The 13,974-nt window shown below is 39.6% G+C and overlaps 2 protein-coding genes and 1 non-coding gene across 6 annotated transcripts in view; 1 reads left to right on the top strand and 2 right to left on the bottom strand.

Moving 5' to 3' along the window:
* The window catches only part of LOC100701599 (FERM domain-containing protein 5), an 83,570-nt gene extending 76,899 nt beyond the window's left edge, over positions 1–6,671 (bottom strand). For 3 of the 4 annotated variants that reach the window (XM_013265654.3, XM_025907273.1, XM_025907270.1), the window contains exon 1: positions 5,977–6,671. In XM_013265654.3, coding sequence (XP_013121108.1) covers positions 5,977–6,078 — 102 coding nt within the window. In that variant the 5' untranslated portion in view covers positions 6,079–6,671. Of the gene's footprint in view, positions 1–5,892 lie in introns of all 4 variants that reach the window. The other variant, XM_025907276.1, reaches the window with a different exon arrangement.
* Positions 6,672–7,412: 741 nt separating this feature from the next.
* trnah-gug (transfer RNA histidin (anticodon GUG)) lies at positions 7,413–7,484 on the bottom strand. Its single transcript has one exon. It is a non-coding gene; the product is annotated as a tRNA-His (tRNA).
* A 285-nt stretch (positions 7,485–7,769) lies between these two features.
* Positions 7,770–12,068, top strand: cry5 (cryptochrome circadian regulator 5). Its single transcript, XM_003437598.5, has 11 exons — positions 7,770–7,916; positions 8,397–8,613; positions 8,708–8,902; positions 9,014–9,132; positions 9,272–9,426; positions 9,521–9,661; positions 9,878–10,045; positions 10,205–10,345; positions 10,544–10,695; positions 10,774–10,994; positions 11,102–12,068. The coding sequence occupies exons 2-11, from the start codon at positions 8,399–8,401 to the stop codon at positions 11,161–11,163; spliced, it is 1,569 nt and encodes a 522-aa protein (XP_003437646.1). The 5' UTR covers positions 7,770–7,916; positions 8,397–8,398; the 3' UTR covers positions 11,164–12,068.
* Positions 12,069–13,974: the final 1,906 nt, after the last annotated feature.

Genomic DNA, 13,974 nt, shown 5'->3' with positions numbered 1-13,974 from the left:
GTCTTACGTTAAGTACCCCAAATTGCTCCCTTTGGTTAAGGCGATGCCTTGCATGGTAGCATGCCACCATCAATGTGTTTGTGGGTAAACTCAACCACAGGGGGCCACAAGCGAGTGTACTTCTAGTGCTCGACCCTAGATAAATGGGAAGGGTTGTGTTAGGAATGACATCTGGCGTAAAATCACTACCAAATCAAACATGTGGATCATCAAGAATGTGATTTCCAGAAGGAGCGAGGGTCCAGAATGCAGGACACAAAGGTGTGATTCAAAAAAATAAATGATGAGCCATTTATTAGGTTGAAAAAAAGTCTTAATATAAATCTAAAACAGAGTCCGAGTAACACAAATACAAAGAACAAGAACACAGGGAAAGAGAAAGGCAGGGAAACAATACTACACAATAACACAAATATGTAGACTTACATTTGTAAATAGAAAAATGAGGTAATCAGAAAAAGCGAATATTGCTGGAGAAAACAAGCGAACAAAAATCAAGATAACAAGAAAAGGGGGAAATAAAACTAAATACAGAGCACAAGAGGACACAAAGGACTACCAAAATAAAATAGGAAGCTACCAAAATATGAGCACAAACACAGCGACTGAGACAACCACAGGACCTGAGGAACACAGAGGGAGCAAGAATAAACTTGAAAACAAGGAACATATGAATAATCAATTAACGATAAACAGAAATTCATTAGTGAGCAAGAACAGACAACTCTAAAAACAATAATAATGATGAAGAATCTATAATAAATAAAATAAATAATAAACGATAAAGAATCTATACAAAACATAAGAAAACAAGACTTGAAAGTCTTGTAATATGAAGAACTAAATTAAAGGAAAAACTCTAAACAAGAAACCAACTCAAATATAACATGCTTAAACACAATGAAAACTAAACCTTAAAAGAACTCAAAAACCTGCGTCCGAGACCCAAGGACCATGACACTGAGAAGTGGACAGATGAGATTAGTCAGGAGCCTCCGTGAACTATGATGTTTGCAACATTGTGATCTGCAGTAAGGTGCTGGTAGCAGTGAGGCCAAAGAGGTGGAGGTATGCTCTGGAGAAAAGAGTGTGTGTAAATGAGAGGAATACAGGTTTAACAGTAAAGACCGAAGGAGTAGAGTCAGTGAAGTTGTACAGGTTTAAGCATTTGGGGTCAACCATCCAAAGCAACAGGCTGCACAAAAGAGGTGAAGGGGTGATTTGTGACAGAAGGATAGAAGCAAGAGTGCCAGAAGGTTCAGAAGATGGTAGTGAGAGTAAGGTTGTGAGATAATGTCACTAATAAAAAATGGAAGGCACAGCTGGTGGTGGAACAGTCTAAGATGTTAAAGGGTTTCATTGGGAGTGACCAGGATGGACAAGATTAAAAATGAGAACATTAGTGGGATAATTCAGGTTGAGCAGTTTGGAGCAAAAATGAGAAAGACAAGGCTGAGATGGTTTGGACATGTGCAGAGGAGAGATAGTGGACAAAGGATGTTGAATATGGAGCTTCCAGGCAAGAGGAAAAAAGGAAGACCTCAGAGAAGATTAATGGATGCAATGAAGGAGGACATCCAGAGGATTGGTGTGACAGAGGGGGATGCCAGGGATAGGATGAAATGAAGGCAGATGGTTCATTGCGGCAACCCCTAAAGGGAACAGCCAAAAGAAAAAGATGAAGAAGAACATGGTAAAATGGATAAAATCATAAATCCAGTCGATTTATATTTGGCCAAAGATCACTAAAAATAAAAGGACTGGTTCCAGTAATACTAAAGCTAAGTTTCTCAGGTTATACAAGCTATACCCCTCCATATATACTGCCAGTCAAAAGTTTGGACACACCTTGTTATTTAATGTTTTTTCTTTATTTTCATGACTATTTACATTGTAGATACTGTGACAGCCAGTGGTGTGGTCTCCCTGTTCCTTGTCACATTCTTTGAGCCAGGTTGTGACGATACATACTGAGGGCATCAAAACTATGAATGAACTCATATGGAATTATGTAGTAAAAGTGTGAAATAACTCAAAACATGTTTTATATTTTAGACTCTTCAAAGTAGCCACTCTTTGCTTTGTTGGCAGCGCTGCAAACCTTTGGCCATCTCGCAATGAGCTTCATGATGTAGTCACCTGAAATGGTTTTCTCTTCACAGGTGTGCCTTGCCAGTTTTGAGACCAGCAGTTGTGTTGTGCAGAAGTCTGGTTGGTACACAGCTGACAGCCCTATTCATCAGCAGTTAGAATTCATATTATGGCAGGAACCAATCAGCTAGGTAAAGAGAAACAACAGTCCATCATTACTTTAAGAACTTGCAAAAACTTTGAATGTGTCCCCAAGTGCAGTCGCAAAGCCATCAAGTGTTAGAGATTAGAGCCCAGATAAATGGCACATAGAGTTCCAGTAGCAGACACGTCTCTAGATCAACTGTTCAGAGGAGACTGCATGAATCAGGCCTTTATGGTCAAATAGCTGATAAAAAAAAAAACACTACTAAGGAGAAGCAATAAGCAGAAGAGATTTGTTTGGGTCAAGAAACACAAGGAATGATGCGATGGTGTGGGGATGCTTTGCTGGTGACATTGTTGGGGATTTCTCCAAAATTGAAGGCACACTGAACCAGCATGGCTATCACAGCATCCTGCAGCAACATGCCATCCCATTGGGTTTGCATTTAGTTTTAGGACATTGACCCCAAACACAAAACCATTTCAGGTGATGACCTCATGAAGGTCATCGAGAAAATGCCAAGAGTGTGCAGAAACAGAATAACCATTAAATCAGAAGGTGTGCCCAAACTTTTGACTGGTAGTGTAGCTATAGTCACTCTGAGCACAGTGTTTCTAAACAGCTGAATTCAGCTGAACCAATGTCTTTCTATCTTGGCTAAATCTAAAGTAAATCTCAAGCATCCTGTGGAGAAGTGAATTTGATCTTTTAGCCTTTAAAGTAAGTCTCAGCTGTAATGAAAAGGGGAGCACTGGATTTATTACACAATGTAACTGAACATAAAATCCAATTAACTGCACAGCTCTACATGTCCATTAGGTTACTCCCCTCTGCACGGCCATTGCTACCTTTAAATGCTGAAACTTTGCTTTTTCAAAACTATCTCAAAGTTTTCCTGATGGGGTTCATAAGCAACAGGTCGCCCCAGTCCTGATCCTGTGGTTACTGAACTTGATATTCTTTAAAATTTGGATCTTTCAGCACCACCTTCCACCTTTTCATTACAGCAACCTTTACCTTCTTAATTTTTTCCTGCATAAACTGCTCAGTCATGAGCTGAGGCTTAAACATCTGTGGATGTGAGACGTCTGTGAATATTGTGAAGGACAGTCTTGTCAGAACAGGACAGATGAGTGAACATGGTTCTCCCCATTCTTCAGTCTGATTATACTGTAGGCAGGCCTGGCCAACTGACAGGCAAAGTTAGAAGTCCATGTTAAAACAACAGGACACCTTCACCTTCTCCTACTCCACTTTAGCTTGTCTTCATATTGAGAAATTCTCCCAATTATGGAGGTTGTATCTCCCGTTGTTCCCAAAAGATGTGATTTCACTCTAACAGCAGCTGTTAAAGGTGTAGGCTAATTGAGCTAAATGGAGAATGTGACCACTGGGCCCCACGAGGACCCTTTATTCTGGGCCACCTCTGTAAGGTGGGCCAGGAAAGGACAGCTACCATCCACTCTCAATTTCCCTGAGCCCACAATTATGTCATCCTGCACTAAGGACACTGTAATGTCCTTTACTCCGATGCAAAATGAAGTGAACACCAGTGTCTATTTAGCTTTAGAGATGCTTTGTGTAAAACATAATTAATAGAGTTTCCTAAATACTGCATTCACCCATTCGGATGTCAGCAAATAAATGGCATTGTTGTTGTGAATAATAGACAATTGATTAAGCCGATGATCCTATTTATGTCTCCATTTAGACCAGTTGTGCTTCATCAAGGGCCCCATAGTGTGAAATAATGGCGTATGTCATTATTTCCCATGCTGGAAATAATGACATACGCCAAAAGAGCGCTAATCCTTCTCAATACAAGCTCCACTAGAAATTAGGCATTCTGTCCCTGCTGTGTGGTTTCAGTTGCTAAAAGGATGGGATCAGCATATCTTGACAGCCAAACACTTTGAATCACGCTCAGGGGAAGGAGCTGCTTAGAAGTCAAAGGGGAAAAAGTACAGGCGGAAACTAAGAGAAAGCACAAGGCACACCATGTCGTCTCCACACGTGGCCAAAGGCAAAAATCTACATGGTGTTTTGCTTGTTAAACAGTAATGTTAAAACTCACTCAGGTAAATTGGCAAGCTGGTCAAAAGTCAATTGATCTACAAAGCGCATCATTTTCTCTCAACAGTAATGTGTATTGAGCTATGAGGACAGCCTCACAGTCATCTAAAGGAGTACTCACCAACATGCTACACTAAAAAAACAGAATAATTTGAATGAAAAACATTCATGTTTCTCCCAACTTGTTGATAATGCTGATTTTTTTACAGATAGGAAAAGACCTGACACTGACAAAATCCCCATTTTATCTGTCCCCTGAGCACCGCCACTTTAAGTTGTTACATGCTGAAAGCCTTGCTTTGCCTTTGCTGTCAGATCGTAGAAATGAGCAGGTGTTGATGGCCTTTCTCTGCTGTCATCTCTAATTCAGCACCGCTGGAATCTCTTCCAGTAAGAGGCATCAAACGCACCTCCAGCAAATCAAAGACCAGGTTAGACAACACACAAATCATACTTTATAATGATGCAGCAACACAAAAGACAAAAACACACACACACTTGATTTACAGAGGAGGTAGTGCACATTAATCACTTACTCTTATTCCTGCATTCACTCATTATAACAAACTGTGCACTTATTGACTGCAATCATGTTTTGCCTTTATTCGTGCCAATTTATTTTATTTAAAGTAACTCAGACTAAAGGAAAATTTATTATTACTTACAATGTCAGTTAATGATGCAAAAGTACACAACAGAAAAAAACTGGCTTCTGTCTTTTACCTTTTCTATAAGATAAGATTTAGAGATAAATAATTTTTGGAGCCATGTATTTGTCATTTATGTTCACATTTTTAAAAACTCAAACAATTTCTAGTTCGTTAAGGTTTGTGCTGCAAAACTCTTTGAAAATGAAAAGATGATACTGTTATAGATTCGAAAAAGAATATTTCTGTGTTAAAGCTGTCTCAGGTATAAAAGACTTTCTAAATGGCTCAAAAAAAACAACCACAAATGCAAAAATATATGTACATTCCTCTCATCACTACAAGTGCAGTTTATCAGCCAAACATGAGGTCAGTCTGAAGGTCAACCACCTTTGGGACTATGACACCTGAGTTGTTTACACTAACTAGAAACATAATTAGTATATAAACATCTAACATTCTGTCATTCTTTGATAAAACCAGACTGGCTGATGTAGCTAAAGAATCTAGAAATCCTGACTGACTCCTCCACTGAAATCGTTCAAGATCAGATTATCCAGATTAGTTTTATAATGCATTCTAATCAATGCATGCAAAAAGCTGTCAAGAACAACAGCTGATGCTGATATTTTATTTTGTATTTATTTAACATTAGGGTATTCCTTCTGTTGGCATATAGAGTCATCTGGCCATCCTTGGTATTTGCTACGCAATGCACGAACCACATGCGCTCATCATGGCATGTCCACACAGGTATCTCTCTGACGAAAGCCTAACATCCGCAGCTCCACAATGACAGGCTGCACCATAAAACATACAATCAGGTGTAATGTGAAGATGATTGGACCTGCGGTAGATGACACCTCTATTAATCTGAATGCTTCCTGCAAGCATCACATTGAATGTGACGGGCGAGCGGAGGAAACGTCACTTTACCTGATCGCCACCCTGTTACGTGTCAAAAGCACGTCCTCCGCAACAAGGTGATTTGAGAAACAGGAAATGTTGGTCTCCACTGACCTGGATCGTGCAGGTGTACTCCGAGTCGTCCAGCAGCCTCACGGTGCAATTGCATTCCCTGTCCAGACTCCTGATGCTGCTGCTCATTAGTCGGCTCAGCATCTTCTCGATCGTCTGCGAACGGGACCACAGAGAGGTGCACACAGCACATACATACAAGTTTATGTTCTGAGGCGTTAACGGCGTCCCTGGTCTTTGCTCCAACACCTGGTCAGCGGCAGCGCGTGTGCAGACAGGCGGCGGTGGTGCATCGTTTTATTAGTGTGTGTGAGCGCGGACTGAGCGAGGTGCTGCGTTTCTCCAGTCAGTGAGGAGTGGGAACACTGCTGCTGTAGCTGCTGCTGCTGCTCCTCTCTGGTCCGGTTAAACTGTCACCCCCTCACCACACCTTCTCCCCCCGTCTCCGCGCCGTTGCCATGCCGCTCTCAATGGTGCTGGGAGGGCTGGTTGATGAATGGCGAATCTGTCAGCCAACAGAGCGGTAACTGATGCTGCCTTCGTAGAGTTAAAAACAGAAGTCGAAATTCCGATAGGCTGCCGCAAGTCGTGACTAAATCCACATGGAATAATAGCTTCACAAGTAAAACAACAGGCAGGTGCTTTGTCCTGTTTTAGAAGTTGCTCAGTTAATTCAAGTTGATAAACGAATAACTAACGCAATAAAAAAAAGAAATGCGTCAGCTGAACATTCCCGAAACATACTTACGCTCAACGTCACACCTCACGTGCCAAATTTTCCAGTTAATTTATTATTATTTGTATTAATATGGATATTTCCGACAGAACGTGAAGGCAACAGCATATTTTAGCATTCAATCCGCTTCACCTCCACAGGTTGGTTTCCAGTCTTTAATTATGTAGTCAGTGAGACGCATTGTTTATATATGACGAAGCTGTTAAACTCAAATGCACTTTGTTTATCAGAAAGTAAAATATTTATGTATCTGTGCTTCTGCCAGGCTATTTTTAAATGACAAGTTATTTTCTGCTCACGTTATTTCCCTACTTTTATGCCCGAGTGCGACCCAACATAATTCTTTGACTGGCATGCCTTGCTGACGCGCAGCGGAGGACAGGCGGTATTTATTATCCTCCAACTGATCAGCTTATTGTACAGAGAAAGATCTCGGCTGGATGAGTTTGGTCCAACCAGAACACGGAAAACTCCAATTTCTTCAACCACGTCTCTCTCTGGGGGTGCTTAATGGTAATTACAATGGAGTAATGGGGCAAACATGGCCCTAGTCCTTTGAATGTGGCTAGATACAGTTTCCAAAATACTCCCAGTGGTAGGAAACGAGTGAACGTCCACGTATTTTTAGACCTTTCTGATGTTTTACGTATTTACGGCCGGATTTTTAAAAAATAATCACGAAGCCACATATTTTTCTTACATAGTCAAAAAGAGACTCATCTGCCGTGACATTGTTTCACAATGCCGTGACCCGGATTCGAACCGGGGTTGCTGCGGCCACAACGCAGAGTACTAACCACTATACGATCACGGCGAGCTACGATGAGCTGACGGGTTTGAAGAGGCAGAAACGAGGTGTCTTTAGTAAACCCTCCGCGGAACTTTGTCAAATTCGTTCTTTTGTTCGTGATTGAGATAAGCTTCAGATATATGATTTAAATAAGCAATATACACACATATATTGCATAACTTTTAATAATTATCGGCAGCAAATGAAGTAATTGCGACATTATAAGAACCTAACTTCGGTTATTGTCTGCCCGACGTCACCACCTGGTGGATAAACCGTCAAACTGCTGCAGCCGCACCACGTGTGGTTTTGCTAAGCCTCCTCTGGTTGGCTGCCCTTGCTGCAGACGTAACACGTCTTCCTGTTTTGTAACACTCTGAATGTGATTGTTACCAAACACTGAATTTTTGAACAGCAGTTCATCTGAATCGCGCAGAGTTGAAAAGCCCCAACAAGGTAAATTTTTGCTTTTTTTGGCTTGAAATGTTTGAATGTTATCATATGCTGTAGTTATCGTACCGTTGATTTATTTCATTGCATGTTAGTTGCAGTTTAGGGGTTTCTGCAGGTTCTGCCCCTGAAGTGTAAATTTTAACGGATGTGTAGAACTTACAAGAAATCATCATGCATTCCTTTCAAGCAGTTTTGTGAAACGTAATGTTGTTGTTTTTTTGTTTGTTTTAAGATTTGTATTGTATTTACCGTAGTTTTAAAGATCTTAACTCTTAGTCGTTTACATTTCTGAGGCGTCTGTGTCTGTGTAAAGATGTCCTCTCCATTAACTGAAATTTATGAGGTGGAGAGGAAGAATGGATGTTAACCAACAGCATGAGTTCCTTCAAATTTTTTAGTTTATGTGACGCTTTAACACAAGCTCATTGAAGATCACTAACTTGATGTTTTGGTGCCTTATGTTTGTGATTCACGTGTTGGCAGGTATGGCTCACACGTGTATTCACTGGTTCCGCAAGGGACTCAGGTTGCATGACAACCCAGCTTTAATGGCTGCTCTGAAGGACTGTAAGCAGCTGTACCCTGTGTTCATACTGGACCCTTACCTCCAGAACAAGGCGTGTGTGGGCATCAACCGCTGGAGGTTCCTCATTGGAGCGCTGAAGGACCTTGACGGAAGCCTTAGGAAACTCAACTCTAGGTAGAGACACGGTCGACACTCAGCAACATTAAACACGTTTTAAAAAGTCAGACAGCTGCCATCAGCCTATATTGTCATTTTATGATATGTTTAGGCTGTTTGTTGTGAGAGGGAAGCCAGAAGATGTGCTCCCCAAGTTATTCACCAAGTGGAAAGTAACCAGACTGGCCTATGAGTATGACACAGAGCCCTACAGCCTGCAGCGCGACAGCAAAGTGACGTCACTGGCCAAAGAACATGGAGTTGAAGTCATCTACAAAGTCTCACACACTCTTTATAATATTGATAGGTAAAAATCATGCTGAGCATTTTCAGAGAGGTGGATTTTTTTTTCTGTGTTACTTGTGTTTTCATTTCTTGGCTGTGTTTTTTTTTTTTTTTTTTTTTTTTGTCTTAATAGAATAATTGAGGAAAATAATGGAAAACCCCCACTTACCTATACCAAGTTGCAAGCAATAGTGAAGACTATTGGTCCCCCTAAGAGACCGATCCCTGCTCCAACCATGGACGATATGAAAGGTATCACAATACCAGAAAGACAGAATAGTGTTACTGAATTGTCAGACCTAGTTATTTGCAATGATCTATGCACATTTATCTAAAAAGCAAATGTCAACATTTAGAAGTGATTAGATTAAATCTATCCCCCCTGTCAAAGATGTAAAGACACCATCCTCAGAAAACCACGAGAAGGAATATGGGATTCCTACACTGGAGGAGCTCGGCCTGGACACTGCTCCTCTTGGAGAGGATCTGTTTCCAGGAGGAGAACAGGAGGCTCTCAGGAGACTAGATGAACATATGAAAAGAACGGTAAACTAGATTCACATCTACATCCTGTTATTTGCAGGATTGTAACAAAAGACATACCTACATTCTCTGAAACATTTCCATGTATGCCTTTCAGAAATGGGTGTGCAGCTTTGAGAAGCCGCAGACTTCTCCAAACTCTTTGAGCCCCAGTACAACTGTTCTCAGTCCCTATGTCACCTTTGGATGCTTATCAGTCAGAACCTTCTGGTGGAGACTCACAGAGGTGTATAGAGGGGTGAGTGATGCACTTTACATACAGATATTGTAATTAATAATGATAAGGAAAACTATGCTGTAGTATTGTTTAATACATTTCAACAGTAAAGAAACCAAAATAATCATTGCTACTCCAAATACTTTCCTTGTGTGATTCCTGTGGTGAGAGACTGTACTTGCAGTGTGCTTGTATTTGCATTAATGTTTCTCTTTGACTTGTGTGATTTTTTTGCAGAATAAACACTCAGATCCTCCAGTTTCTCTGCATGGCCAGTTACTCTGGAGAGAGTTCTTCTACACAGCCAGTTTGGGCATTCCTAACTTTAACAAGATGGAGGGTAACAGCGTGTGTACTCAGGTGGACTGGGACACAAACCCTGATTATCTAGCTGCTTGGAGAGAGGTATTGAGATTGAGTCCTTGAATGAAGTGTCTCTAGAGAAAGTTGATGATGCGAGAAGAGGAGTTTTCATGTTGATGTACTTATGTCAGTGTTAAATGTGGAGTAATCTAATTTTCTGTGTCATAGATGATTCATTGTTATTTCGCACTCTCCTTAAAGGCTCGGACTGGTTACCCCTTCATTGATGCTATCATGACTCAGCTCAGGCAAGAGGGCTGGATCCACCACCTGGCCAGACATGCTGTTGCTTGTTTCCTTACTAGGGGAGACCTCTGGATCAGCTGGGAAGAAGGGCAGAAGGTCAGCTCGCAAAGGCTGCAACTGCTAATAGCACAAATATTATAATACTACTGCTACTAATAGTAATTATTATTAGCTATCAGTGATGCATTATACACAATACTTGTGTTTTTTTTTTTTTAATTTTTCATCATGAGTCCAGCAGTACATGTACTAAATCAGTATAGTACCTTTAACATGTTCTCACTGCTCATGAAGGTGTTTGAGCAGCTTTTATTAGATGGCGACTGGGCTTTGAATGCTGGAAATTGGCAGTGGCTATCAGCGAGCACCTTCTTCCACCAGTATTTTAGGGTTTACTCTCCAGTGGCCTTCGGGAAGAAGACAGACAAAAATGGAGACTACATCAGGTAAGATCTATCAGCCAAACGTATTACCTAACAAATTCACATTCTTTACATGATTTAGCATTTCTCCTATGTTTACAGGAAGTACCTCCCTCTTCTAAAGAAGTTCCCAGCAGAATATATCTATGAACCTTGGAAAGCTCCACGCAGTATCCAGCAGGCAGCAGGATGTATTGTGGGTAAAGACTACCCACATCCCATTGTACAGCACGAAGTGATCAGCAAGAAAAATATTCAGAGGATGAAACTTGCTTATGCCAAGAGATCCCCTGATACCACAGAGTCACCTAGCAAAAGCAAAGGTACTGCAAGAAACATACAAGAGCTTTATGTCCTTTTTATATTAGTCATGCTTGAATTAAGTTCTGTTTCTTCTTTTGTTTTTATTTTTTTTTTGTTTTCCTCCAAGGTGTAAAGCGGAAAGCTCCATCCATCATTGAAATGATCAAGAAGAAAGCAAAAGTAAAATAATTAGAAATCATATTCACGTTTTGGTATCTTTCCAGTACTTTAGTTTTATCTCAGTACACAGTCTGCTATATTGTGTTTTTTATTGGGATTTTCATTGGTTATTTTTTTATATCATTATTGCTGTTACTTTTTATGTTGAATTTATGTCAGTGTTTAAAAGTGACTCTTGGATTTAAAAAAGGTCAGGTGAGAGACTGCATAGAGATTAGGTCATGTTTTCTAAAGGCTAAAGGGTCAAATTGTTATTATGTTACATAGGGAAAAAAAATAAGCAGGTCTGAATGTCTCCATGTTAGAAGGGTGTAAAAATATACTTAAGTTAAAAAAATCAATGCAGACAGTAAATATGAGAGATATGCATTAACTGTAATGGTTCGGTCTGTTCGCCCACCATACAATTCAAGGAGCACATCAGAAAAAAGTGCATTAATTATGGACAATGAAAGAATGGTTCTAAAAAAAATAAAAAATCAAGAAAAGTGGAAAATTTAAAGTTTTGAATCTTGGTAAGATAATCTAACATCTCAGTTTGATTGACATCAGACATCAAATGTACGAATTTATTTGTATCAACTTTTGCAAACAAACTGACACAATTTACATATGATTTGTTTATGAGTCAGATTGTATCACTGTCAAATAAGATTATCGTTATACTAATAGTAAGCATACACTTCTGTCTTCTGTCTGCTGCCATTAAAATAAAAAAAACCTTACACTTAGAACTTGGACGTGACTACACAGCGGATTGTGTCCAGTCGTACAGCTGTCTCATATATTCAATCGAAAAACTAAGACAACTGTTTACAGGTGAAATGATCTTTTCAGCTCATGTTATCAGCTTGCAAAGTTTTATGTCATTTCCATATCGTTAAAAATTGTTGCTCTTTAATAAAATGTCAAAATGAAAATTAATATTGTGTCTTAAGCACTAAAATGTGTGGGTCCTAAAACTGCTAGGTCTATGTACTGTTATTTCCACTAGATGGCGCTGCAACACCTGAAGAAAAAGTCAACTCAAGTATTTTTTTTATTTTTTTTAATTTTTTTTAGTACCTAGATCAAGTATACAGAGGATATTCCCCCAAGTATATTCTTAAAAGTTATTTAAAGATTTAATCTGCTGTGTATTTTGGAACATTTGTAATTGAGTTAATTTAACTGTCATAAAAATGAGAAAAAATAAAATACATTTTTAGAGTATCTGTGGTCAGCACAGAGCATCTGACATTTTATATGTTAACTCTCTGCAGAAAAGGAACAGAAAGTAAAAGTGATCTGTTAATATTTTTGGTGAATAATATTTAATCTCAATTAATCTCAATGAATATTGAAAATAAAAACAAAGTCTATTTTATTTAATTTGATTCTAGCTACAATGTCATTTGTCTGCTTTCTATAAGGAATTCATTTTTCCAGCTTCCTCATTCCTAAAACTTTGATGCTTTCCTTTCTTTTTTTTCTAGCTGTAGCAATAGGCATCGTTTTTTTTCTTATCAGGATTATGCTTGAGATGCAGTATTAGCCTGTTAATCAATTACTAATTGTGTCAGTGCACAACTGGTCAAAGTCAGTATGAACAGGGCTGTGCTACATAAAGGCAAAGATGTGTGTGAGTCTGTGTGTGGGGCACACAGCTGTTCTTGGAGCTCAAGTCTTCTCCTGTTTCTGCTTCCTTGGAGCTGACACTGGTGTGAATAACCAGAGGATGATGTCACAGGCTCAGTAGCAGTCCAGACGGCCATACAAAGCCAAGCTCAGTTTCCACAGAGACCTGTCAAACATCAAAACAAACTGCTCTCTGACTGTGCATGTATGTACAAGGGTGTTTTGGGGTACACTTGGCATTGGGTCACTCTTCCGGTAAACTCTCATAGCAGAGCTCAGCAAGTCTGGGTGAACCGAAATCACCTATTCAACAATGTACCAGCATGCATACATTTCAACATTTTCTGATATTATGACAATGTTTAACCTTAATCCCAAAAAGAATAGTTAATCTACAAACAAAATTCCAATAATAGCTGGCTCCTCCTGTTTGTCCGTGGGTGTACCCCTCTCCCCATGGGTCCATGTCGTCACCTCACCACTCAAACCATCTTGGATCTGAGAACTGTAACATCCCAGCGGAATTAGAACAGTGTGTTCCCATGCAGCTGGTGTTTCATGTAGCTGAAATAGTAGTGATTTATCTCAGGAGGCTGCTCCACAGGCAGCAACATGAAAGAGTTAATTCCCACTTTATGCAACAAATTTCTATGGCCATAATAATAGGACAGGGGCTGTCCAAGGTTCAAAAACTGTTCTTCTTTAGGTGACATTACAAAATAATATGAGTTCAATCTAACGCTTGATTAGCAAAGCTCTCAATATCAGCTACTGCACGGTAGGTCAAGTGGGTCAGTGTAAGTTTACATCACCATTTTATGAGGATTACCACAACACCAGTGAACATGCCCGTCTGTTTATAGGCTTCAAAGCAGACAAATAACAGACATACATTTCTGTTGATCAATACAAAGGTACCAATATGGTTTTACATGACAAACTGCAGACCATCTATTCATAAACAAATGTTATAACTCTTAAATTGCAAAAAAAGTACATAAACAGTCATAATTATTTGTTAAAGACCAAAGGGTAGTGTTCTTTAGTGGCTAACTAAGACTAAGCTGAGGAAGAATAGTGAAGCTAATTTTTTAAAAAGAGAAATCTAATTATCTCTTTTGTTGTACTAATGACATTATAATTGGAGAAACACTGAAGGACAAGAGGAAGCTGTGAGTAAAAGGTTCATGAACACGTGCTGAA

This window comes from Oreochromis niloticus, linkage group LG1 (assembly GCF_001858045.2).
Source record: "Oreochromis niloticus isolate F11D_XX linkage group LG1, O_niloticus_UMD_NMBU, whole genome shotgun sequence".
NCBI lineage: Eukaryota > Metazoa > Chordata > Actinopteri > Cichliformes > Cichlidae > Oreochromis > Oreochromis niloticus.
The sequence above is the reverse complement of the archived record's forward strand: the minus strand, read 5'-3'. Positions and strand labels throughout refer to the sequence as shown.